The sequence below is a fragment of the Macaca mulatta genome, chromosome 2 (genome assembly GCF_049350105.2).
Source record: "Macaca mulatta isolate MMU2019108-1 chromosome 2, T2T-MMU8v2.0, whole genome shotgun sequence".
NCBI lineage: Eukaryota > Metazoa > Chordata > Mammalia > Primates > Cercopithecidae > Macaca > Macaca mulatta.
This window is the reverse complement of record NC_133407.1, coordinates 107,879,493-107,904,605: the sequence shown is the minus strand read 5'-3', so window position 1 is coordinate 107,904,605 and position 25,113 is coordinate 107,879,493. Positions and strand designations below refer to the sequence as shown.

At 44.8% G+C, this 25,113-nt stretch overlaps 1 protein-coding gene across 10 annotated transcripts; it reads right to left on the bottom strand.

Moving 5' to 3' along the window:
• Positions 1-1,569: 1,569 nt before the first annotated feature.
• On the bottom strand, positions 1,570-18,142 carry ZKSCAN7 (zinc finger with KRAB and SCAN domains 7). 10 transcript variants are annotated; one of them, XM_015131198.3, is made up of 6 exons: positions 17,816-18,142; positions 15,868-16,408; positions 8,024-8,192; positions 5,705-5,775; positions 5,276-5,402; positions 1,570-3,806 (listed from the first exon to the last, which is right to left on the bottom strand). In XM_015131198.3, exons 2-6 carry the CDS (start codon positions 16,288-16,290, stop codon positions 2,353-2,355), a joined length of 2,244 nt encoding a protein of 747 aa, XP_014986684.2. In that variant the 5' UTR covers positions 16,291-16,408; positions 17,816-18,142; the 3' UTR covers positions 1,570-2,352. The 10 variants fall into 10 exon arrangements, with proteins under 10 accessions (XP_014986684.2, XP_077848410.1, XP_028699850.1 ...); XM_077992284.1 differs by having other exon boundaries at positions 1,570-3,803; XM_028844017.2 differs by having other exon boundaries at positions 17,853-18,142.
• Positions 18,143-25,113: the final 6,971 nt, after the last annotated feature.

The window sequence follows — 25,113 nt, the reverse complement described above, 5'->3', positions numbered from 1 at the left end:
ACCGAAAAATAATTAAAACTAAAAATAATTCAGCAACATAACCATCCAGATTAAAATTTTTAAAATTAAAGTTTATACTAGCAATAACCAATGTAAATTGAGGTATGGCTTTCAAATGCAGCCAATTTTCCTCCATCCAAAAGTCTGAGGCTCTTAAGGATGTCAAGGCAATGTTTAATGACAACTACACCACATTGGTGTAGTATTCCCTATATCTACTCTTTTTTTTCCCTACTATTCCCACCTTAGTTATGAATAGTGCAGGTTCCCAACCTCTAAAGTGTTAGTGTGGTAGGCGATGAGCAGACAAGAACCAGAAGGTAAAACTGCAACATCCAATAAGCAGGATCATTCTATTGAAGACTTAACCAGAAATGTCCAGCTCAGGGTGGAGGGCTGGACCTATGTTCTCATATAGGGTTGGGCTTGTCCCTGCGATCTGGGAGCTTCCAAACTAAAACAATGAAAAAGTCCTATCTGCATATCTTCTAAAGGAAAACGGAAACACATACTAAACATATCATTGAAAACAAATCTAAAATATATATTCATAAGTGGCAAATTTTCAGTTCTGTCCTGGGTTCAATGTTCTCAGGACTCCTATTCTTTCTAAACTTGCCTGAGATGTCGCCCTAGAATCACATCTAATCTTATTTTCTTATGCCTCTTTCTTCTTTGTTAAAACATACACCACACCTCAAAAAATCTCCCTTCCAGATTATATAACTCACATGGTTCCTCTAGCCTCCTCCTCTACTCTGTCACACTGTGGATCCTGTAAACCTGTTAAGTTTAGGGGATGGAAAGAGAAGGGGCTGGACACCAGAGAGAAAGGTCCCCCAGATCTGGGACATATTGCAAGGGTGGAAGGGAAAAGTTGTTCAAGCTCATGAACTGACATGTGATGGCAGAAGAAGAGAAAATCTTCTGAGATTTCTTTTCTTATGTCTTTGGGGAATGAAAGATGGTCCAGAAGACAATTATGATAATTAAAGGTACAGCTCTCATCTTTAAATTAAGATGGCAGTTGTAGGTAGATAGGACTAGTTGATAAGGAAAACAGATTACTGTGAATCTATTATCTTGCCACAAGTCTAGTCATAGTGAATTCCAAGCATCAGGGAATGTGGCTAGCTGGATTTTCAATAATCTATACCACTGCTATGAAAGTCAAGTCTTCTGTGCAGTAAATTTTGACACAGTTCTTAATCTGTTGATTTAGGAAGCAGTGTACAGTTAGCAAATTCAGAACTAGACTCAGCACGGAGGGAAAGTCCATATCAGTGGGATATGATTGCCCAACCCAATCCCTAGATACACACACATTCACACACACACACACTCTCTCTCTCTTTCACATACATACACACACACACACACACAAATCCATTTGCATTTTGAGGATGAAGTAACAGTAGTAAGACTTCGAGGAGTATATGCAAAAGATATCAGTAAGATCTAGGTATGTGATATTCTATGATGAGATGGACTTCCATCTTTACAATCAGCTGGTCCAGCTGGGGAGGGGAGAAAGATCGTGCAAACTTTAAGGATAATTCAATGTGACAGTTGAGATTTTAAAAATTATTTATTTAACAACTGGTATGTACAAAATACTATCTATATGGGAAAGAAATACCTACCTGACCTCAAAGAGCCTACAATAAGTTGGTATAGAAGTATACAGATGTGCAAAATTTACAAGGCAATTTAACAACAGTTACATATTGTAGCACCAGTGAATTCAAAGCACTGAGGTCAAATCAAGAGAAGTTGAAGAAAAATAAAAAAGTACTGGAAGAAGAAACTATTTCAGAGATGAGACGGATTTCAAAAATTGTGAGGGACAAAGATTAGCAAACAGAATAAAATGTTTTCTAGATAGGGAATGAAATTGATGAAAGGCTATAGATTAAAGTTTAAAGAGTAGATGGGGAGGGCCATAGCCAAGAAGCAGAAAGGCATGAATCAACCTTGTTGAATGACTTTGTATAAATGGTGAAATGTAGGAAGTAAAATAGAATAGAGAAGATATTATCTCTGTCTTTGAAAAGTGCGGAGTCTGATTATGAGATGCTTAACTAAGAAATGAAATAGATTTTAAAAGTTAAAATTTAAAAGTAAAGAAAAAAAGGAAATCTACAATTAAATGATATGTGTAGTCCTTACCTTCCTAATAATGGGTAAGAACTGAAATAAGTTACTCCTCCTCTCCCACCTTAGTGATCCAAGGCAAAGCAAGTAGCAAACGGTCCACTGTGACTATTGGCTCTGGGAAACCACTAAGAGCATCCTTCTTATAAAGAAAGCTTAACTCAAAGGTCCTTGCTCTCTGTCTCAGAGAATCATACCTTAAGAAACTGACCAAGCCAGACCTGAGGGCTTCTCTCCAGTGTGAGTTCGCTGGTGGTGATTAAAAGTGGAACGCTGACTAAAGGCTTTCCCACATTCACTACATTCATAAGGTTTCTCTCCAGTGTGGACTCTCTGGTGCACAATAAGCTGTGAGCTGTCACTAAAAGCTTTCCCACAATCATTGCATTTATAGGGTTTTTCCCCAGTATGGGTTCTCTGATGTACCATAAGGCTGGAGCTATAACTGAAGACCTTCCCACACTCATGACATTCATAGGGTTTCTCACCAGTGTGAATTCTCTGGTGTATAATAAGATGTGAGTTTTGATTGAAGGATTTTCCACACTCATTGCATTTATAGGGCTTTTCACCAGTGTGAAGTCTCTGGTGCCGAATAAGACATTTACTCAGACCGAATGCCTTACCACACTCGCTACATTCAAAAGGTTTTTCTCCAGTATGAATTCGCTCATGCTCAACGAGTTGCGAGTTCTGATTGAAGGCTTTCCCACATTCACTACATTTGTACGGCTTTTCGCCAGTGTGGAGGCTCTGATGTCGAATAAGACATTTACTCCGACTGAAGGCTTTGCCACATTCACTACACTCATAAGGCTTCTCTCCAGTGTGGGTTCTCTGATGGTCAATGAGATTTCTATTGGAACAGAAAGCTCTCCCACACTCATTACATTTGTAAGGTTTCTTACCAGTGTGCAGGACCTGATGTCGAACAAGACTTTTACTTCGAATGAATGCCTCTCCACACTCATTGCATTCATAAGGTTTCTCCCCAGTATGGGTTCTCTGGTGGTCAATGAGTCGGGAACTCTGAGTAAAGGCTTTTGCACATTCATTACATTTATAGGGTTTCTCCCCATTATGGAGTCTCTGATGTTGAATGAGATGGGAGCTGTGCCTATACGCCTTTCCACACTCACTGCATTCATAGGGTTTTTCCCCTGTGTGGGTTCTGAGATGAACAATGAGCTGGGAGGTTTGCCTGAAGGTCTTCCCACACTCATTACACTCATAGGGTTTCTCTCCAGTGTGGATTCTCTGATGGCCAATAAGGTGAGAACTCCGATTGAAAGTTTTGCCACATTCATCACATCGATAGGATTTCTGTCCCTTTAAAACTCCTTCATGTTCAGCAGGACTGGAGGACAGATGTGGATGTTCCCCAACTTCCTTATATTTGTCATATCTGTCTTTTGTGGATTTTTTCTTATCTTCATCTGTTATTTCCAAGAAAGCATTTTCTAGCTTGCTCCCTTCTTCATCTGAGGTTTGTGCTTCTAACTCTTTGGAAGTATCTTCACAAACATCTCCAGTCTCTGCTCCCCCAGGAACCATCCCAAAGAGTCCCCCTGATGTCTTGTTAGATGACTCTGATCCTTTAAAAATTTCCTGCTTTGGAGTCAACTCTGAACCCTTCATCATGTTCTCACCTGCTGCCAAAAGAAAGAAGACAACAACTTTTACCCATTTCTTATCCTGTTTAAGAAACAGAATCATTAACAGCTAACGTACCTGAAAAAATGTCACATTATGGTTAAGAAATGAGATGACACATTGAGAACAAGAGCAAAATGGGAAATATTAATAGCTCATTTTTTCCCTAGGGATAGAAAAACAAGAAAGAGGAAGATGGTCAGTGAAGATGGGTGGAAAAAAGATACTAAGCCAGCACAACCAAGTCAGAAGGGTCATTGGAAAGCAAAAAAACTGGATTGCAAAGCATGCTGTGATCTTACAGAAGTTACTCTCGTGCTGTGTCGCCTTAGTAAAGTGATGAACTCTAAGATCCCTTCCAACCATAACATTGCATGGTTCCATTGTTATCAGAAAACATGTTGGGAGAGAGGAGGCTGGCAAATACCTCAAGCCAAACGTAAGAAAGAGACAGGGAAAAAAATGAGAGTGAATTGACTGGAAATTTCTATTATGGAGGTATGATAAGAAAAGTGTACAAAAAGAACAGATCTTATATGATAAACTCATCAACCACAAGATCTGCCTTTCCAAGAAGCCCTTTCAGGAAACTGCTCTGCCCCAGTGTTTGCAGAGAGGGATGCTTAGGCAACCACGCTTTGTGCCAAGTGACCCTGAGCATCCCATGATGGGCCACAGGTGATTGGACCGGCACCAGGTACTAGACTCAATGGCAGCTTATCTGTAGGTTAGGCTTCAGCCTCTGCTGTGGCCTGGGCCAAAGCTCTGCCCAAATGAGATGATGGGTAATGGCTATAGCAATGGAAGTCCATCTCTGAGGAAATTTGGAACTGGAGGTAGGGCAAAATTAAGGTACTTATGAGTAGCAGTGGAAGCTGAAGTGGTGCACAGAGAGAAGCCAAGCCATTGAGAGATACAGCAAGCAACAAGTATAAAAGAACAGAAAGTACAATTAGAAAAGAGCCATGAAAAGGACAAAAGATTCACAGCGAAGAAAATGGGCAGCAGGAGGAGGACAAGCAGAGAGAAAACAGATACACTGCGAGCAGCTGCATTACATTCACACCGGAACATGGGCATCAACATGCATTTGCTTTTGCTGTTCAGGCTCCCAGGGTCAAGGCCCTGCTTTCCACAGTCTGGTCTAGCTGATCTGTTTCTTCCAGGTTCTCATTCCTTTAAGCCTATGACTCACAGCTCCTTATTTAACAATAACTTGAGTGGCTCTCTATTCCTTACAACTAAGAAGCCCTACATAAATCACACTGTATCAATTCATAATGAGGTGAAGAGAATGCTGATCATTGTTGAATCTCAGTGATGAATGCAAACAGGGTCCCTATATTATTCACTCTAGTTTATCTATGTTTGGAAATTTTCATAGTAAAAAGTTTAAAGAGACAAGGAATATAGAAAAGAGAATGTGCAGCATGCAGACTCTTAAGTGACTAGGAAACAGAATCATTACCCAAGGAGGCCATGCTACGGTCATTTTCCGGCATCATGTTCCACTGCAGGGCTCTCTGACTGAGTGCGGGACATTTCCATTTCTTCTGAGTATAGCCCACAGAAAGGTCCTCATACGCCACGGTATCCTGGAATGACAAGCTTCAATTGCTCAGGAACATTCACAGCCTGAGGGGCAGAGTCATCAGGGGTACAGAGGGCACAGGGTATGGGCTCTTCGTGGGCAAAAGCATGGGAGAGAGGAGCTGAGATGACACCCCAAAAGGACAAGTCCAGCGCAAGATAGAGTCCATTACCTCCAGGGGAAGCAATGAGGCAGGAGAGCCACAGGAACAGTCTTAGATGGGGCAGAGTCCTGGGGGTGAGACCTCTAGCCATTCCTGGACCAGACTAATGGGGATGTGGTAAAAACACAAAGAACCAAGCTCACCTGGGGCCTGACCATCCGAAGTCCTGAGTTCCCCACTTGAGGAAGGGTAGGAACTGGAGAAGCACATTGAGCTGAGGGAGGAAAGAAAGCTATGAGTGGGACAGGCCCTGCTTCCGGCTCCCATAAGATCTATATTCCCAATAAGTGGATTCAAGAGAACCCAGGCACCTCCACACACACTGACTCTTAACCTCTTCCATAAGGCATTATCCCAAGAGTGCTGTGAATTTTCCCTGGAGGGCACAGTACAAGGTCCCGTATCAAGCTGAGAACTGGGTGTTCCTCCAAGCCCTCACTCTCATCAACCTTTTTCAAGGAAGCTATTCTGGCCACACTCTCTCTCCCATGGCTTCCCTAGCACCAGCCAGCCCTGATTTTCCCCTCACAGTTGTGGTTCCTCATGCCCTGGTTCCTCTTCCTGCTCCTGCCCTCTCATTATAGACCCCTTAAAACTCAGGGCCCAGTGCTTCCTTGTTCTTTCCGTCAGCAATCTGACCAACTCTCATTGCTTTAATACCGCTCTCACAATTCTTACTTCTCTCCTAGACCCCTACCACATGCCTCCTGTTGCCTATGGGCCATTTCACTTGGGGGTCCTGCAACATCTTAAGTTCAGTGTCTAGAATGGATGGATGTTCTAGGCTAAGGTGGGAGGCTGGCTTGAGGCTAGGAGTTCAAGACCAGCATGGGCAACATAAGGAGACCTCTTTTTCTTCCTTCACTCTTCCCTTCCCTTCCCCTTCTCTTTTCTTTTCCTTTCCTTTCCTCTTTCTTTCTCTCTTTCAATTTCCTTCCTTCCTTCCTTCCTTCCTTCCTTCCCTTTCTTTCTTTCTTTCTTTCTCTCTCTCTCTCTCTCTCTCTCTTTTGAGACAGAGTCTCACTCTGCTGGAGTGCAGTGGCATGATCATGGCTCACTGAAACCTCTGCCTCCCAGGTTCAAGCAATTCTTATGCCTCAGCCACTGGAGTAGCTGGGATTACAAGTACCTGCCACCACACCTGGCTAATTTTTGTATTTTTAGTAGGAAGGGATTCATCATGTTGGCCAGGCTGGTCTCAAACTCCTGACCTCAAGTGATCCACCTGCCTTAGCCTCCCGAAGTGCTGGGATTACAGGTGTGTGTGCCACTGCTCCCAGCAGGAGATCCCATTTCTATACAAAGTTTAAAAAAAAAAAAAGCTGGTCATGGTGGCATGCCTGTAGTTCTAAGAGGCCATGGTGGGAGGATTTCTTGAGCCCAGAAGTTCAAGGCTACAGTGAGCTATTATGATTGTGCCATTGCACTCCAGTCTGGGTGACAGTGCGAGACCCTATCTGTCTTAAAAGAATAAATAAATAACATTAAATAAATAAATAAAATGTTCTTATCACCTTTCTTTCAGATTTCTCTATTTCTCCAATGATTCCATCATTGGCCAAAACAGTCTAATTCCCCTGCCTCTCCTTTCAAACTCAAGTTCCATGGATGTTTCCATGATAACATTTTTCATATTTATCCTTAACCATTCCTCTCTTTGCACTTCAGGCATTAATTGCCTCACATCTATTCTACTGCACCAGCCTTTAACTAAAGTTCCTTCCCCTTCAATCCATAATGCTCACCTGTGCCAGAGTAATCCTCCTGAAATACTATTTCTAACACATTATCCTCTGACTCCCAAAATATTCCTGCCTCAATCTCAAAGTCCTGTACAAACAAGGCCCAGGTTCCCAAATACAGTCTTCCCTAACTCCAGCTCAATTAGGGCTCAAGGAATCCCCAGCTTAGGGTCCTTGTTGTATCTTCTAATGGCATGCCCACTACTTTTTTCTCCCCTTCAAAATTCGTCCACATTTTTACTGCCCAATACACTGCTACCTCCTTCATGAAGCATCCCTTACCAGTTCCAGCCCACAATGATCTTACTTTTTACCCGGCGATCACTTTTTCCAAGGCCCACATTGCTCATTTGTGACAGGATCAAATGCTTGAGGACAGATATCATTCACATGCATCTTATGAGGTTGCCTCTTCTTACACATGACTAACTCATCCTACCACCTAGAGAGCAAGCTCTTTGAAATCAGTGACAATAGATGTACTACATCCCTCTGGTCTCTGACAGTGCCTTTCCTATGATATGTCCTTGATGAAAACTTACTAACTACATGAATGATTAGAGAATAAGCAAAAGGAACAAACAGGGTCACTAGGGAAGGAGAACATACAGCAGGGCAATGAGGGATTCCATGGAGTAGGAGATGGGCAGATAAAGGAAAAGAGACTCCACAGGAGAGAAGGGAGGCATGACTTAAGGTCAAAACTGGGGAGATAAGTACCGAAGTCCCCATTGGGGAGGTGATGTGTCCCTGGGTCATAAGGAGGCGCCTGGTGGGCTCCAGGGGCTGAGCCCCCACTGAGGGGTGACGTAGGAGGGGATTCCTTTGTTGCACCCAGAGCTGCTGTGTCCTCCAAATGCATTTTCTCTTTCTGTGCTGGGGCTGAAACCTAAAGACAGGAAATACAATTGGGTTCAAAAGAGCATCCTTGAAGGTACTGAACCCAAAACCTCTAAGCAGCCCCCTCCAGAAAGAAAGCCAGGGAAAAGAACAGCCAGAGTGTCCTTCCAGCCCCACCACTACAGCCTACTGGGGGGAAAAAGCTGACAGCAGAATCTAAAGTTTGCAATTCTACTTGCCATCCCTCTGTTGACCCTCTTGGTAGGAGCTTGAGGACCAGATTCTATAACCATTTCCACTCTGTGTCAGGTCTTCAGACACATATTTTCTTATGAAGAACCATTTAAAAAGGGAGCCAGGAGAGCAATTCAGTACATTCTCTAGGGTCTTATCTGACAGAAAAGAACAATCAGAAGTACAAAGGATAGGCTGGGCGCAGTGGCTCACATCTGTAATCCCAACACTTTGGGAGGCCAAGGTGGGTGGATCACCTGAGGTCAGGAGCTCGAGACCAGCCTGGCCAACATGGTGAAATCCTGTCTCTACTAAAAGTACAAAAAAATTAGCCGGGCGTAGTGGCATGCAGCTGTAGTCCCAGCTACTTGGGAGGCTGAGGCAGGAGAATCACTTGAACCTGGGAGGCGGAGGTTGCAGTGAGCCAAGATCAGATCAGATCAGAGTGAGACTCTGTCTCAAGAAAACAAAAACAAACCAAAACAAAAACAAACCAAACAAACAAAAAAGGAAGTACGAAGGATGTAAAAAAAGATAAGTATGTGTATGTGCATGAGCACAAATAATGCTACTGACACTAACAGCTGAAGCAATACCCAGAACAGTGGCTGGCAAACCTGGAGAGCTTTTCCAATTTCTCTGAGCAAAAGTGTCTCCTCTTCAGAGAAGCTTTCCCTGAGCACACTGACAAAGCAGGGATAGTCAGACTCAATTAACCAATTATAATTTCTAGATTGCATGTATTAATCTTTAAGTAATCTTACTTAGGTCTTTATTGTCTATGTTTCCCCAACAGAGTGTAAGTTTTTTGAGGGTAAGAACTTTTGTCTTGATCACTAGCTCCAAAACAACACATAGCCCTACAATGGTGCTTGATTAATATCTGCTGACTGACTTCCTCTTGATATTTTCCTAAGACTTTAAGGTTATCTGCAAACTCAGTTTTCAATATGTACTACCTCTCCCCAATAATTTATATTTAAAAAGGCAAATAAGATCAGACACACTAACCTGTAGAAACCTTGAGAATACCTCAGAACATAGACATTTTATTTCTAACCCTTGCTTATTGTCATCAAACCGACTCCTCACAATCTCATGGTTACTCCTTTTAACAGCATGTAGGGCAGAAAAACCTAAACTATTATCTAAATAAGGCACACTTTGAAGTTCACTTGCTCTGGTATGTACACAGCACACCATAAGGTAAAAATAAGTTCTTCAATAAACCACACAGGATTCGCCCTATTAGGCTGTATCTGCTGAGATGTTAAGGGACTCTCTCCTTTAATATATACCTCACCAGTGTAGTGGTAGGACCAGCAGGTTCCCTGGATTCTGTAGTTCCCAAGCTCTCCCACTGAAACGTTCTTTGAAACTGAAAGACTCTCTAAAATGGGAGTCACAGCTCTTCAGTACAGGAGCTTTGGGTATTGGCATAAGATAGAACTTACTGCATTGTGATAATTCAACTTTGTAATTCACTAATAATTTAATCCTGGTAAAGTTCCTGTTCATTATCTAGGACTTTTATATGGTTTGGATTTGTGTCCCTGCCCAAATCTCATGTTGAATTGGAGGAGGGGCCTGGTGGGAGGTGACTGGATTACAGTGGTGGCGGGGCGGGGGGGGAGAGGGGGACAGATTTCCCCCTTGCTGTTCTTGTAATAGTGAGTTCTCATGAGATCTGATTGTTTAAAAGTGTGTGGCACTTTCCTCTGTGTGCTCTCTCTTTCCTGTCACAATGTGAAGAGGGTCCTTGCTTCCCCTTCACCTTCCACTATGATTTTAAGTTTCCTGAGGCCTCCCAGTCATGCTTTCTGTTAAGTCTGCAGAACTGTGAGTCGATTAAACCTCTTTTCTTCATAAATTACCTAATCTCAGGTAGTTCTTTACAGCAGTGTGAAAATGGACTAATGCAGAAAATTGGTACCAGGAAAGTGGGGCACTGCTATAAAGATACCTGAAAATATGGAAGCAACTTTGGAACTGGGTAACAGGCAGAGGTTGGAACAGTCTGGAGGGCTGAAAAGAAGACAGGAAGATGTGGGAAAGTTTGGAACTTCCTAGAGACTTGTTGAATGGTTTTGACTAAAATGCTGACAGTGATATGGATAATGAAGTCCAGGCTGAGGTGGTCTCAGATGGAGATGAGAAACGTATTGGGAACTGGAACAAAGGTCATTCTTGCTCTCCTTTAGCAAAGAGACTGGCAGCATTTTGCCCCTGCTCTAGAGATCTGTGGAACTTTGAACTTGAGAGAAATGATTCAGGGTATCTGGCAGAAGAAATTTCTAAGCAGCAAAGCATTCAAGAAGTGACCTGGCTGTTTCTAAAAGTGTCCACTCATATTTGTGAACAAAGAGATCTGAAACTGGAACTTACATTTAAAAGGGAAGCAAAGCATAAAAATTTGGAAAATTTGCAGCCCGGCCATGTGGTAGAAAAGAAACACCCATTTTCTGAGGAGAAATTCAAGCCTGCTGCAGAAATTTAAGTAAAGAGGAATCAAATTTTAATGGCCAAGACAATGGGGAAAGTGTCTTCAGGGCATTTTAGAGACATTCACGGCAGTCCCTCCCATCACAGACCTGGAGGTCTAGGTGAAAACTGTGGTTTCATGGGCCAGGCCCAGGGTCTAGCTGCTCTGTGCAGCCTCAGGACATGGTCCCCCGTGTCCCAGCCACTCCAGCTCCAGCTGTGGCTAAAAGAGGCCAAGGTATAGCTCAGGCTGTGGCTTCAGAGGGTGCAAGCTCCAAGCCTTGGCAGCTTTCACATGTTGTTGGGCCTGCGGGTGTGGAGAAGGCAAGAGTTGAAGTTTGGGAACCTCCTCCTAGATTTCAGAGCAGGTATGGAAACACCTGGATGTCCAGCCAGAAGTCTGCTGCAGGGGTGGAACTCTCATGGAGAACTTCTACTAAGGCAGTGTGAAGGGGAAATGTAAGGTTAGAGCCCCCATACAGTCCCACTGAGGCATTCCCTAGTGGAGCTGTGAGAAGACAGCCACCATCCTCCAGACCCCAGAATGGTAAATCCACAAACAGCTTGCACCATGTGCCTGGAAAAGGCGCAGGCACTTAATGTAGTTGGTGAATGCAGCCATGGGGGCTACACCATGCAGAACCACAAGGGCTAGTACGTCCAAGGCCTTGGGAACCGATCTCTTGCATCAGCATGCCCCGGATGTGAGACATGGAGTCAAAAGTGATTATTTTGGAGCTTTAAGACTTGATGACTACCCTGCTCAGTTTTGGACTTGCATGGGACATGTAGCCCCTTTGTTTTGGCCAATTTCTCCCATTTGGAACGGTAGCATTTACCCAATGCCTATATCCCCATTGCATCTGGGAAGTAACTAACTAGTTTTTGATTTTATAGGCTAATAGGTGGAAGGGACTTACCTTGTCTCAGATAAGACTTTGGACTGTGAACTTTTGAGTTAATGCTGAAATAAGTTAAGTCCGGGGGACTGTTGAGAAGGGATAATTGTATTTTTCAATGTGAGAAGAACGTGAGATTTGGGAGGGGCCAGGGGCAGAATAATAATGGTTTAGATTTGTGTTCCTACCCAAATCTCACATCGAATTGGAGAAGGGGCCTGGTGGGAGATGACTGGATCATGGGGTGGATTTCCCCTTGCTGTTCTTGTGAGTTCTCATGAGATCTGATCATTTAAAAGTATGTGTCACTACCCCCTGCATTCTCTTCTGCCACAGTGTGAAGAAGGTCTTTGCTTCCTTTTTGCCTTCTGCCATGATTGTAAGTTTCCTGAGACCTCCCGGTCATGCTTCCTGTTAAGCCTGTGGAACTGTGGGCCAATTAAACCTCTTTTCTTCTTAATTATTCAGTTTCAGGTAGTTCTTTATAGCAGTGTGAAAAAGACTAATACAGAATCATAGGTTTCCTTTCCTTGAAAACATGAAAAACTCTTTCTAATACAGCATTCCACAGCAAGACCCTAGAGAAAAGCTGTTGGCTTAGAAACTAGGGAGATGGAAAATCCTGGTCCTCACATTTGATGGTAATCAGAAGCAACCACACTTCAGCTAAATCTTTTGGGCAAGGGAATGCTTACTATGGGTGCTCACTTCACTTGTCAAGTGGAGATAATGATTACTGCACTGCCTGTTTTGTAACCCTGGCAGGAGATGAAAAAAGATACAGGAAACAGGCCAGGCACGGTGGCTTACACCTGTAATCCCAACACTTTGGGAGGCCGAGGCGGGCGGATCACAAGGTCAGGAGATCGAGACCATTCTGGCTAACACAGTGAAACCCTGTCACTATTAAAACTACAAAAAATTAGCTGGGCATGGTGGTGGACACCTGTAGTCCCAGCATACTCCTGCTGAGGCAGGAGAATGGTGTGAACACAGGAGGCGGAGCTTGCAGTGAGCTGAGATCGTGCCACTGCACTCCAGCCTGGGCGACAGAGTAAGACTCTGTCTCAAACAAAAAAAAAAAAAAAAAAAAAAGAAAAATTCTGCAAGTTGCATGACTCTGCAGCCCAGTAGGGATCACTGTACAACCCTTTCCCAGCCACAATGTGCACACATGTACATGCTCCTTCTGCAGCAATAAAGTGGCTTGCTCCTGATAAGCAAAATGACTCCAATTTACCTGGACCCTCCTTTATCTCCTCTTGGCAAACTTCCATGGAAAAGCTTTGTTTATTCATTTAGCCATTCTGTAAACATTTTCTGAACCCCTACCGATGAAAGACAGTACTGCCCTTATGTCTTCATGTCAGAAAACAACACTGACAGTAGTGGGAGAGTAAGAAATGGACTCCAGAGACCCTACTCCCAGGCTGGAGCCATGAGCATTCAGCTGCCTCACCTGTCAACTGTTAGTCATGTTCTTGGGTTGTGATGCAACAGTCACCCTTTTCTGAGGCTAGCTGGATAAAGCACTAGAAATTTTAATGGAGGAAGCATTCACTTCTTAAGCAAAACCAAGCAAGAAATAGGGAAATTTTCCTTCTGCCACCCTCACTAAATGGTTCTCTAAATATGTCTTCAGCCACCTGTCATTGCCATGGCTGGCTCAGCTGCTCTCTAGACCCTTGTGACAGCTGATTTACTCATATGTGCTTACTTATTTACACAAAGAAAATGATGGTTGATAATGACAAATGTGTACTGCTGATAATCCTGGAAAAATGTCTAGCCCCAGGATCCTGATCAACTAGAACTGATTCCCTAGTGATATGTAATCATTTTTTAAAAAGCATTGAATAGGCTGGGTGTGGTGGCTCACACCTGTAATTCCAGCACTTTGGGAGGATGAGGCAGGTGGCTCTCTTGAGTTCAGGAGTTCAAGATCAGCCTGGACAACATAGTGAAACCCCATCTCTACTAAAAATACAAAAATTAGCCAGGTGTGGTGGCTCACACCTATGATCCCAGCTACTAAGGAAGCTGAGGTAGGAGGATCACTTGAGCCCAGGAGGCACAGGTTGCATTGAGCCAAGATTGTGCCACCACACTCCAGTCTGGGCAATAGGGTGAGATTATCTCAGGAAAAAAAAGCATTGAATAAAATGATATATTGGGAACTTGGGAAATTTTCTGTACTGTTTTCCCCTGATAAAGTACAAATGGATAAAGTAGAGGGGACCTCTAGTCTACCCTGCTTCTATTATAGGGGAACAATTTAAAACTCATTAGGAAGAACTAGCTTATCCACGGTGTGATGATCTTTTGATGTGTCAACTTGGTACTAATCAAACATCAATACAGGTGTTGCTGTACACTATTTTAAAAATGTGATTAAAGTACATAATAAGTTTACTTTAAGTAAGGGAGATTATACTAGATAATGAATGAATGCATGAGCCTGATTCAATCAGTTGTAAGCCCTTAAAAGCAGAGCTAAAAGTTCCATGAAGAAGAAATTCCAGGCCAGGTGTGGTAGCTCATGTCTGTAATCCCAGTGCTTTGGGAAGCCAAGGCAAGAAGATTTGAAGCCAGGAATTCAAGAACAAACCTGGGCAACATACCAAGACCGCATGTCTACAAAAATAATAATAATAATAATTAGCCTGGTGTGATGGCACATGACTGTGGTACCAGCTACTTAGGAGGCTAAGGTGGGAGGATCACTTGAGCCGGGAGGCTGAGCTTGCAGTGAACCATGTTCATGCCACTGCATTCTGGCCTAGGCAACAGAGCAAGACCCTGTCTCAAAAAAAAAAAAAAAAAAAAAAAACAAAACAAAACAAAACAAAACAAAAAAAAAACCAGAGAAAGAAGAAAGGAGACAAAAGAGGAAAGGAAAAGGACAAAGAAGAAAGAAGAAACTCCACCTGTGCACTGCAGCTTCAGCTTGTGCCACTGTTTTGGGCTGCCCTTGTCGATGGCCTGCCTATGTGTTTCAGACTTGCCTGGCCAGCCTCACAATTACATAAGCCACTTACTAGCAATAAATCTTTTTTTTTTTTTTTTTGAGATGAAGTCTCGGTTTGTCACCCAGGCTGGAGTGTAGTGGCGTGATCTTGGCTTACTGCAACCTCTGCCTCCTGGCTTCAAGTGATTCTCTTGCCTCAGCCTCCCCAGTAGCTGAGATTACAGGTACATGCCACCATACCTAGCAAATTTTTGTACTGTTAGAGACTGGGCTTTGCCATGTTGGCCAGGCTGGTCTCAAACTCCTGACCTCAAGTGATCCACCCCCTTCGGCCTCCCAAAGTGCCGGGATTACAGGCATGAGCTACTGTGCCCAGTCAGCAATAAATCTCTTTACACGTGCACATGCACCTGCACACACACACACACACACACACACACACACACCTCTCTCCTACTCATTCTACCTCTCTCACTGAACCCTGACTGAAACACATGATCACAGAGCTAGATGGCATTATGGTCCTAGAAACCAGATTTTCCAATGTGTCTTACTGCTCACTCTTCCCAACTATCCCTCTAGTTTAAATTACCTTGCCATTACATTTGCGAGAACTCCAGGAAATAGAGAAAACTTAAATTAGATTTAAAGATGCAAAAAGATCCCAGTTAGGTTTGGAGAGCTAGCAAAAGGAATAAATAATTACAAGGCCCCAAAATGTCACCTTTCAAGGAATCAAAGAGGCAGGAAAATAGAAAATTGACTCTGAGAAGTCCAAGGAAGTGAGCAAACAGAATATCTCAAATGAAGGCCCGTATTATCAGCATACCCAAAAGTCCGCCTTCCCCTGATCACCCTATTCTAACCAGCATGAAGATCCCCTGCCGGCCAGGAGTACCATGCAAATCCCCAGGATGAAGCTAGGCTCAGAACACAGTATCTCACAAGGTGAATCACACAGCTTAGCTGGGATGTGCATTTGTATTTATGGCTTGGAGCACAAAACTGTTTTCCCTCTATCCACAGGACAAGTTCAGGAACCCTTAAGGCAAACTGGCCCAGGGCCTGGCCTAGGGCCCATGCCTAGGCTAACCCAAGCATTAGAGAAGCATCAGGCCGCCATTCTAAACCCAACTGCTCACCTCCTCTGGTCCACTGAGGTGTCTCTGGAAATCCTCCACCACAGCCACAGCCTCCTCACCACTCTCAGGGTGATGCAGCTGCACCCAGGTACGGAGCTCCCCAGGGAGGATGCTCAGGAACTGCTCGAGCACCAGCAGCTCCAGGATCTGCTCCTTGGTGTGCACCTCTGGCATAAGCCACCAGTGGCAGAGCTCCCGGAGCCGGCTCAACGCTTCCTGTGGCCCAGACATCTCGTGGTAACATAATTGTCTGAAGTGTAGCCGGAAGATTTCGCAGACAGGAGGATGGTTCTTTTGGAGACTGCTGCCCTGCCCCCAGCTCTGGTTCGCTGGCTCCTGCTTCACAGTCAGGCGCCCCTCCTGCTTCTGGAAAGCAGTACTCCTGGGGATGAGGCCTAAATTTCCCCTGCCTGAAGTGGTCATTGTGACCCCAAAGAGAAGCTTGTTCCAGCTGCAATTGGTCTGATTAAAATGATGGTCTATAGTTCAGGTCTCAGGAGCTGTTTTTCAGGGTTGGAGAAAAGGATGATGGTAGTGTTGCCTACAGAAACAAGAGTGAAATCAGAGTTCTTGGAATATTCAGCCCCAGGCTGATGACAATCCTCCACTGAGTCAAAAAACAAAGTTCCAGGAAAAAAGAACACAACTGGGCATTCTCGCTAAGCATCTCTCCAAATGATGCCCTTCTTAAAGTTTCAGTGGCTCCCATTACCTACAGGATAAAATCTAAAGGTCTATGCCTCGCATTCACAGCCCTTCACCACCTGGCCTTACCCACTTCACAACCAGCCACAACCCCAACCACTCACCCCAAGTACCCATGCAAGAAAGACAGCAATGGTCTCCAATGTGGGAAATGCAGGATACCCCAAAGGGTGCAAGAGAAAATACTAAGTTATTTAACTCCCATTTAATGTATGTTTTATAATGTGCATTACAATTTGTATAGTAGTACTCATGTTTAAATTACAAATAAACCAATGTAGGGAGTAGGTGACCAAACCTCTTCTGATAGAAATGCAAAATAAAGAAACTTTGGAGCTAGAGCTCTAGAGACACAGCTAGAAGCCACACATACTCTTTCTTTGAATTTTTCTTCTTCAACTTTTGACAAATTTGTCTGTCAAGATCATGAACAAAGGCAATTTTTTCTTGGTTTTTCTGATTGCCCCATCAGGAAGAGTGCTGGTAGCTTCCCTTTGTGTACCTCTCACTATAACCCTTTAACTGGTTTATGCCCAACTCACCACTCTCATCCTCCAAACTGCTGGATGGCCACCAAAGGAAAGGAACCAAATGGAATCAGAAAATACCAGACCTTTTTTTACTCAATGCACCTCCCCTAGAAAGCCTTCCTGACCACGCTAGGCTTAGACGGGTGGTTATCATCTCAGCGATCCCAAACTACCTTTTTCATTCAAACCTCTAGTAGAGCACGTCTCACACTGTAATCGTTTGTGGTTTACACGACTGTCTCCCCTGCTTTCTGGGAGGATACAAAGGGCAGAGCTAACTTCCAGTCATCTTTGTCCACGTGTGTACATGGCACACATAATTGGGAAACGAATGAATATGATACATTTAACTGATACTGAAGTGGAGGAAAACTTTGAACGTTTGAAAATCAGCACCTTATTGGTAACTAGGGCATCTGTGCTGTGCTTCCAAATCACCAAGCGTCCCAGATCCCCCTCTCAATCTCTTTAAAAAGACAAAGAAGGACTTTAAAATAATCTGTAAACTCTGCTCTAAGATCCCACACGTGTAGAAAGTTCAGGCCATTCTCCTACTTCCCATAGTGTTCCGAATGCTCAGCACTTTAAAATCTCAATTGGATTTTTGCATTTCCAAGTCACGCTCCACGTTTGCGATTCTGAGCTTGGGTCTGACCCAAATCTGACGGTTCATACAGTTTCCCACTGCAAGAGCTGGGAAAACAGCGATCTACCTTTCGTGTTACACCAGGCTTCAGCAGCGCCGCTCACCTGGCCACGTCTGCCCTGTTCATCGCTGTACCCGCAGATACCCGGCTCCGTGCCACGCACGAATGGTCAGGGGTATGGGACAAAGAAGCGGCTCCACATTGGGCGGCTTCTGAGAGTCACGGGGACCGCGCCGCCTGCTGCCGCGAAGAAGCGCGGTCCGGGCCAGCGTCGGCCACCCGAGCTCCGGCCGCGCCTCCCTCCGCGCCCCGGCCCACTCGCAGTGGCACTCGGCCCCGAAGCCGGACACCTCTACTGCCAGTTAAAGCAAAAACAATGGCCGAGCCGGAAGCGAAAGAGGCCTCGACTTCCGCCCCCTCCGGGATCCCGGAAGTCTCCGCGAAGGTGGGCGCGCGCGTCCCCGCACCCGGGAGAGCTGGCAGGGCTTTCTTCTCGGCTGTGCCCGGCCACCTGCTGCGGGCGGGGGCGGGGTCTCGCGAGGGCTCAGGTCACTCACATCCCGCTCTCAGGACATAGTCGGAGAATCCAGACGCGTCCCAGCTCTACCCTCTCTTCTCCAGGTGTCCTTGGGAAAGATACCCAACCTCCAAGCCTGTTTTCTCATCTGAAAAAATGCAGAGCATAATGCGTACCTCACAGGGCTGGGAGCACCAAACGAGGTAACAGACACTATACAGCAAAAGGTCTGGCATATCCTGAGCAGTCAGTTATACCATGTGTGATGCCCAATCTGAAGTCTCAGTGAAGGGAGCAGCAAGCATCTCCCATCTTAAAAATGAAGAAGCATGTCTAGAAATTGTGATATTTTGGCCCATAAATGTGGTTAATATTTCCTAAGATAGCACCAGTATTCTGGTGTCTATGTAGAGGTTCCTAGGGAGACCAAGGAGCAGATAAATTGAGAAGGTGTGGGGACAGTTTGTAACCTAGGAGGCAGTTGTCTAGCCTCTGGGTGGCAGATGGTACCCAGGTGAACTTCACTTTGAAGAATGGTTTACTACAGAAGTAGGATATGAACAGGTCCTTGTTACAAACACGATTGAGCAGACCCTGTGTGCTAATGACCATGGGTGAAGGGCAAAGGGTAAGATGAGGTTAACTGTGTATCTTTATTATAGTGCAGGAGGTAGGTCCTTTACAGGGCCCAAAGTAAACAGTCTCCTGGACTGTCTAGGGATGGCAACATTTCAAAGGTGTCCTGGGCCTAACCCTGGCCCTGACATATGTTCCTCATATATCTGCATGAGCCAAGATAGAAACAAAGACACCAGAAGTCCTGCTCCAGAGTTTCCACAAGATTAAAAGTAATGTCTTGGAGCAATCTTTGTCCATTGATCCTAATGGGTGGTTTCCCGTCATCAAGGTCCCCCTCTCCATTTGGAAATCTCACAAGGAGGTTTTGGCTGTTTAAAACCAGGAACCCCAGCCTCTGCCTGACATTGATGCTAGACATTGCCTGGCAAATCAAGACCTCAGAAGCTTAGGATTCTTGAGATGGAAGGCAAATCAAGGCCCCAGAAGCTTAGGATTCTTGAGATGGAAGGCAAATCAAGGCCCCAGAAGCTTAGGATTCTTTAGGAGGAAATCTCCCAAGGCCAGGCTAAATGCTCTCAGACCTGATTTTCAGTTCTCCTTGACCATGTGTTGTCCTGCAGTCCTGGCTTACTAGTATAGGAGACACAAGGATTTGGAAACCCAGATTGAGGTTTTTTTATTCTTCAGAGCTGTTTCATGCTCAAGTAGTTGTCTTTCATTGGCTGTAAGGACCAGGCCCATCTGAGCAGTGTGTTTAGACTTCAGAGGCACTTCTGTGACCAACACTGTGGGCTTGACCTGATCTACCATGACTGGATTGGGTGCCAGTGGGCAAGACACTCGATGATGCCTCAATATAGCACCTTAGGACACGTACCTTTGGGCCAAAGACAACCACAGAAAGCCTTTAGGAATTCTGTACTCTAACTCGATCTCTCTTAAAAACCATCACTCAAGCTTTGGTATGAGAGCTAACAAATAGGTAACTCAAGTTCTACATGCCTGAAAGGAAACTTACCGTCTATCCACAGCCCTGAAGCTCCAACCCATGTTCCCATCACTGTAAAAAAAATTATCATTCACCCAAGGACCCAAACTAGAACCCTGGGTGTCATCCCGTGAGCTGAGTGACCAGGGACAAGTTACTTAGCCTGTCTGTGTCTAGCTTCCTTATTTGGAAAATGGGGATAATAATATACTCGAATTGTAGAGTTGTTGTGAGGATTGGATGAGATAAAATACATAAAGCACTTAGAATGGTGCCTGATATATTGTATTATAGGTGTTTTCTAGTATTGTGTTTACTATCCTTGTTTCCTCTCAGTTCAACCCCTATATTCATATTAATGTTAAGGCCTGTCACATTTGCGCTATATATATGTAATAATAAAAAAAAGAGAATATCTGTAGCAATTACTGTGCTGCTCTGCATCATCGCTATCACTTCTCATGTTAAATCCTGCTTGGAGTGAGGGCAGCTGTGAGAAGTGTGTCTCTAGGAACTTCCTGGATTTCAGACCACAAAGAGGCTGGGCATGGTGGCTCACACCTGTAATCTTAACACTCTGGGACACCAAGGCAGGTGGAACACTTGAAGCCAGGGGTTTGTGACCAGCCTGGGCAACATGGTGAAACCCTGTCTCTACAAAAAATTTAAAAATTAGCTGGGCTTGGTGGCACATGCCTATAGTCCCACCTACTCCAGAGGCTGAGGTGGGAGGATCATCTGAGCCCAGGAAGTTAAGGCTGCAGTGAGCAGTGTTTGTGCCACTCCAGCCTGGGTGACAAGACCCTGTCAAAAACAACAGAACAAAACAAAAAACAAACAAACAAAAAACCCCACAAAGAGAGGAGCACAGGTCTGGAGAGTCTCTGTCCCCAAACTGCTCAGACGTTCTGACATCATCTGTGTGGATAGTCCCTTTTCAACAGCCAGAATACTCCTACACACCCTGAAAAGAAGGTGGGACCCTAGACACATGGGGTGGGTGGACCTGCCATGATATGGGAAGAAAACCCCAGTCCACTGTGATGGGAATGAATGGGGCCCAAGCCCTAACTAAGAGAAGGGAGAGACCCTCCTTTCACCTCGAAAACTCCTACTTATCCCTTAAAACACTGCCAGGAAGCCCTTTCTCCAGGAAGTCTTTTCTGCACTCCACCTAGATTAGGTGTGGCTTCCTTTTTGCGCCTGTGGTGGCCTGCCATGCTATGCTATTACCATAACCAATAGGTTATGGTCCCTATTGGATATACTGCATTAACACTGTCTACTTACTGGCCTCCCTACTGTACTGTAAGCCCCATCTTGGCTGACACCATATCTCTCTGGTTCACAGTTGAGTCCCCTGACACTAACTCTTGACATGGCTGTTCCCTTAGCTGGATGTGAGTGCCGTATGGTCAGGCCACCATTGTTTTCGTGGCATCCAACACAAAGTCCAATCTAGCTTCTAAGAAATGTGTCCGTGATCCAGGTTGCTGTGGAAGGCTTTTAACAGGGAATGACCTGATCAGTCTGGGTTGTAGAAAGTTGCCTGTGGTGGCTGGCTGTATTGAGGAGCTTGGAGGGAATGAGACACGGACATCCCTTATAGCTGCTTGTCTACTTTGCACGCAGTGTCTCTACAACAGTATCACAGGATCACTGGTTTGCAGATGAGGATCCTGAGGCTTGGCAAACAGCCTAGTAGCTGAGTAACATTTTACTGGCTGAGATGGGTAAGTTAGGCTTTGATTTCTGGTCTTTAGACCATTCCTCCTTCTCTTCTTTCTATTGCAAGATGCTTTCTCTGACCTTCATTCATTCCTGTTTTTTAATTCCTGTCAGGCTTCTTCCTGCCAACGGTGTGCCAGGCCCTGTTAGGAGAGTGGGGAGGGTCAGTGATGGTCACCAAACATAGCCTTGGGGGTGACTTGGTGAGAGGAAGGGTTTTCTCGGTGCTGGGGTCTCAGGGACTTCCTTGAGGAGCTGATCTCAGGCGAGTGAACCGCCAAACCCCACAGGCCTCTGAGCTTCCTAGAGGGAAATGGAAGTTGTTCCAAGTGTGCAAAGACCATGGAGGGGGTGGTGATATGGTTTGGATTTGTGTCCCTGCCCAAATCTCATGTCGAATTGGAGGAGGGGCCCAGTGGGAGGTGATTGGATCATGGGGACAGATTTCCCCCTTACTGTTCTTGTGATAGTGAGTGATGTCTCATGAGATCTGATCATTTAGAAGTGTGTAGCACTTCCCCCTCTGCTCTCTCTCTCTCTCCCCTGCCACCATATAAAGAAGGTACTTGCTTCCCCTTCACATTCTGCCATGATTGTAAATTTCCTGAGACCTCCTAGTCATGCTTCCTATTAAGCCTGCAGAACTATAAGTTGATTAATATTGGGTGAAACCCCACCCCTGATATTTATCGTGGGTTCTTTTCTATTTCCCTAAGCATCTCGGCTGGTTTGAGAAATAAAGGGAAAGAGTACAAGGAGAGAAATTTTAAAACTAGGGGTCTGGGGGAGACATCACACATCGGCAAGTTCCATGATCTCCAAGCCGTAAAACCAGCAAGATTTTATTAGCAATTTTCAAAAGGGGAGGGAGTGTACGAATAGGGTGTGGGTCACAGAGATCACATACTTCACAAAGTAATAAAATATCACAAAGCAAATGGAGACAGGGCGAGATCATAGGACCACAGGATGGGGCAAAAATTAAAATTGCCAATGAAGTTTCGGGCATGCATTGTTATTGATAGTATCTTATCAGGAGACAGGGTTTGAGAGCAGACAACCTGTCTGACCAAAATTTATTATGTGGGAATTTCTTCGTCCTAATAAGCCTGGGAGCGCTACAGGAGACCAGGGCTTATTTCATCCCTTCGGCTTCAACTGTAAAAGGCGGCCGCCTCAAGGGGGGCCATTTATAGACCTACCCTCAGGGCACATTCTCTTTCTCAGGGATGTTCCTTGCTGAGAAAAAGAATTCAGCGATATTTCTCCTATTTGCCTTTGAAAGAAGAGAAATATGGCTCTGTTCCATCCGGCTCACTGGCAGTCAGACTCCAAGTCTTATCTCCCTTGTTCCCTGAGATTGCTGTTATCCTGTTCTTTTTTCAAGGTGCCCGGATTTCATATTGTTCAAACACACATGCTCTACAAACAATTTGTGCAGCTAACACAATTATCACAGGGTCCTGAGGTGACATTCATCCTCCTCAGCTTACGAAGATGATGGGATTAAGAGATGAAAGTAAAGACAGGCATAAGAAATCACAAGGATATTGATTGGGGAAGTGATAAGTGTCCATGAAGTCTTCACAATTTATGTTCAGACATTGCAGTAAAGATAGACGTAAGAAATTATAAAAGTATTAATCTGGGGAACTAATAAATGTCCATGAAATCTTCACAATTTATGTTCTTCTGCTGTGGCTTCAGCCAGTCCCTCCGTTCAGGGTCCCTGACTTCCCACAACAGATTAAACCTTTTTTCTTCATAAATTACCCATCTTAGATAGTTCTTTATAGCAGTGTGAGAACAGACTAATACAAATTGCTTCTGGTGCTCTTTAGTTTAGGACTTGTCCCAGGCAATTGCCTGTGGGCAAGCCTACCAGAACCCCAGCATGGGAGCTGTGGCCCCAGGCTACCCCCATTTGTCATTGGCACTGGTATGGATTCTCCCTCGTGATGAGAGGTGAAGCCAGCTGGACTTCGTGTGTCAAGTGCAGACTTGGAGAACTTTTCTGTCTAGCTGGAGGATTGTAAATGCACCAATCAGCACTCTGTGTCTAGCTAAAGGATTGTAAATGCGCCAATCAGCACCCTGTAAAAATGCATCAATCAGCACTCTGTGTCTAGCTAGAGGATTGTAAATGCACCTATCAGCACTCTGTAAAATGGACCTATTCTATCTCTCTAAAATGGACCAAATAGCACTCTGTAAAATGGACCAATCAGCAGGACATGGGTGGGAACAAATAAGGGGATCAAAGCTGGCCACCCCAGCCAGCAGTGGCAACCCACTCGGGTCCCGTTCCATGCTGCAGAAGTTTTGTTCTTTTGCTCTTCACAATAAATCTTGCTGCTGCTCACTCTTTGGGTCCGTGCCACTTTAAAGAGCTATAACACTCGCGGCGAAGGTCTGCAGCTTCATTCTTGAAGTCAGTGAGACCAGGAACTCACCAGAAGGAACCAACTCCGGACACATCTTGTCAACCACGAAGGGACTATCGCCAAGTGGTGAGTACCATTGGGCCCCTTTCACTTGCTATTCTGTCCTATTTTTCTTTAGAATTTGGAGGCTAAACAATGGGCACCTGTTGGCCAGTTAAAAGTGACTAGCGTGGCCATCAGACTAAAGACATGGGTGTCAGGCTTTCTGGGAAAGGACTCTCTAACAACCCCTGACTCTTCAGAGTTGGGAGCATTGGTTTGCCTGGAACCAGCTTCCGCTTTTTCTGTACTTCTGGGCTGAGCCCGAGGGTCAACAGAGAGGAAAGCCATTCAGCTCTGGGGTCCTGACAGAAAGTTGGTTGACCCTGTAGCCATGAGCGGAGCTCTCAAAGTCACGTAGCCCAAGCAAGACTTGCCCATCTATCCTATCTAGCCCAACCCTTGCCTCCTGCATTCTAATGCCTGTCAGACAAACTTCCCCCTGCCTCTCTTCTCCAAGGCTAGTCCCACTTCTAAAAACAATTCCCTGTCTCTGGTGCTTTTCTAGTTTCTCCTATAAGAATGATTTCTAGTATAAATTTCGGGACTCTGTTCCTTTCTTTAGGCACCTGGGCTCAACAATCAGAAAGACATATTTTTTGCCCAAAGTCCCATTGGTGGGGGGGACTATCTGGAATTTTAGGATCCCTCTTCAGACTAGTAGGCCTAACAAAAGCTATTCCTGAAGCTAGGATCTGAGGAACCTCAGAAATAACATCCTTCCTATTTGTATGATGACAATTGAGGACAAAAGGTATCACTCTTCCAACCCTGGATATCCCTTCCCTCCCTCAGGGTATGGCCCTCCACTCCATTTTGAGGCATAACATCTTTATGGGACAAGAGTAAGGTCCCAATACTAACAGGAAAAAATGCTTAGGACTCTAACAGATTTTCAAGAATGCGTCGATAAGGGCCACTAAATCCGATTTTTCTCAGTCCTCTTTGTGGTCTAAGAGGACAGGCAAGGTGCAGGTTTTTGAAAATGCATTGGTAAGGGCCACTAAATCTGACTTTCCTTGGTCCTCTTTGTGGTCTAAGAGGAAAACTATTGTTTCTCCTGCTGTGT

Coding starts and splice junctions, on each gene's coding strand:
- ZKSCAN7 (XM_015131198.3), bottom strand. CDS start 16,290: ATGACCACTTCAGGCAGGGGAAATTTAGGCCTCATCCCCAGGAGTACT. Junction 5,776..8,023: donor CCTCCCCAATGGGGACTTCG/GTACTTATCTCC, acceptor TTCCTCCCTCAG/CTCAATGTGCTTCTCCAGTT. Junction 5,403..5,704: donor TTCGGATGGTCAGGCCCCAG/GTGAGCTTGGTT, acceptor TTGTCATTCCAG/GATACCGTGGCGTATGAGGA.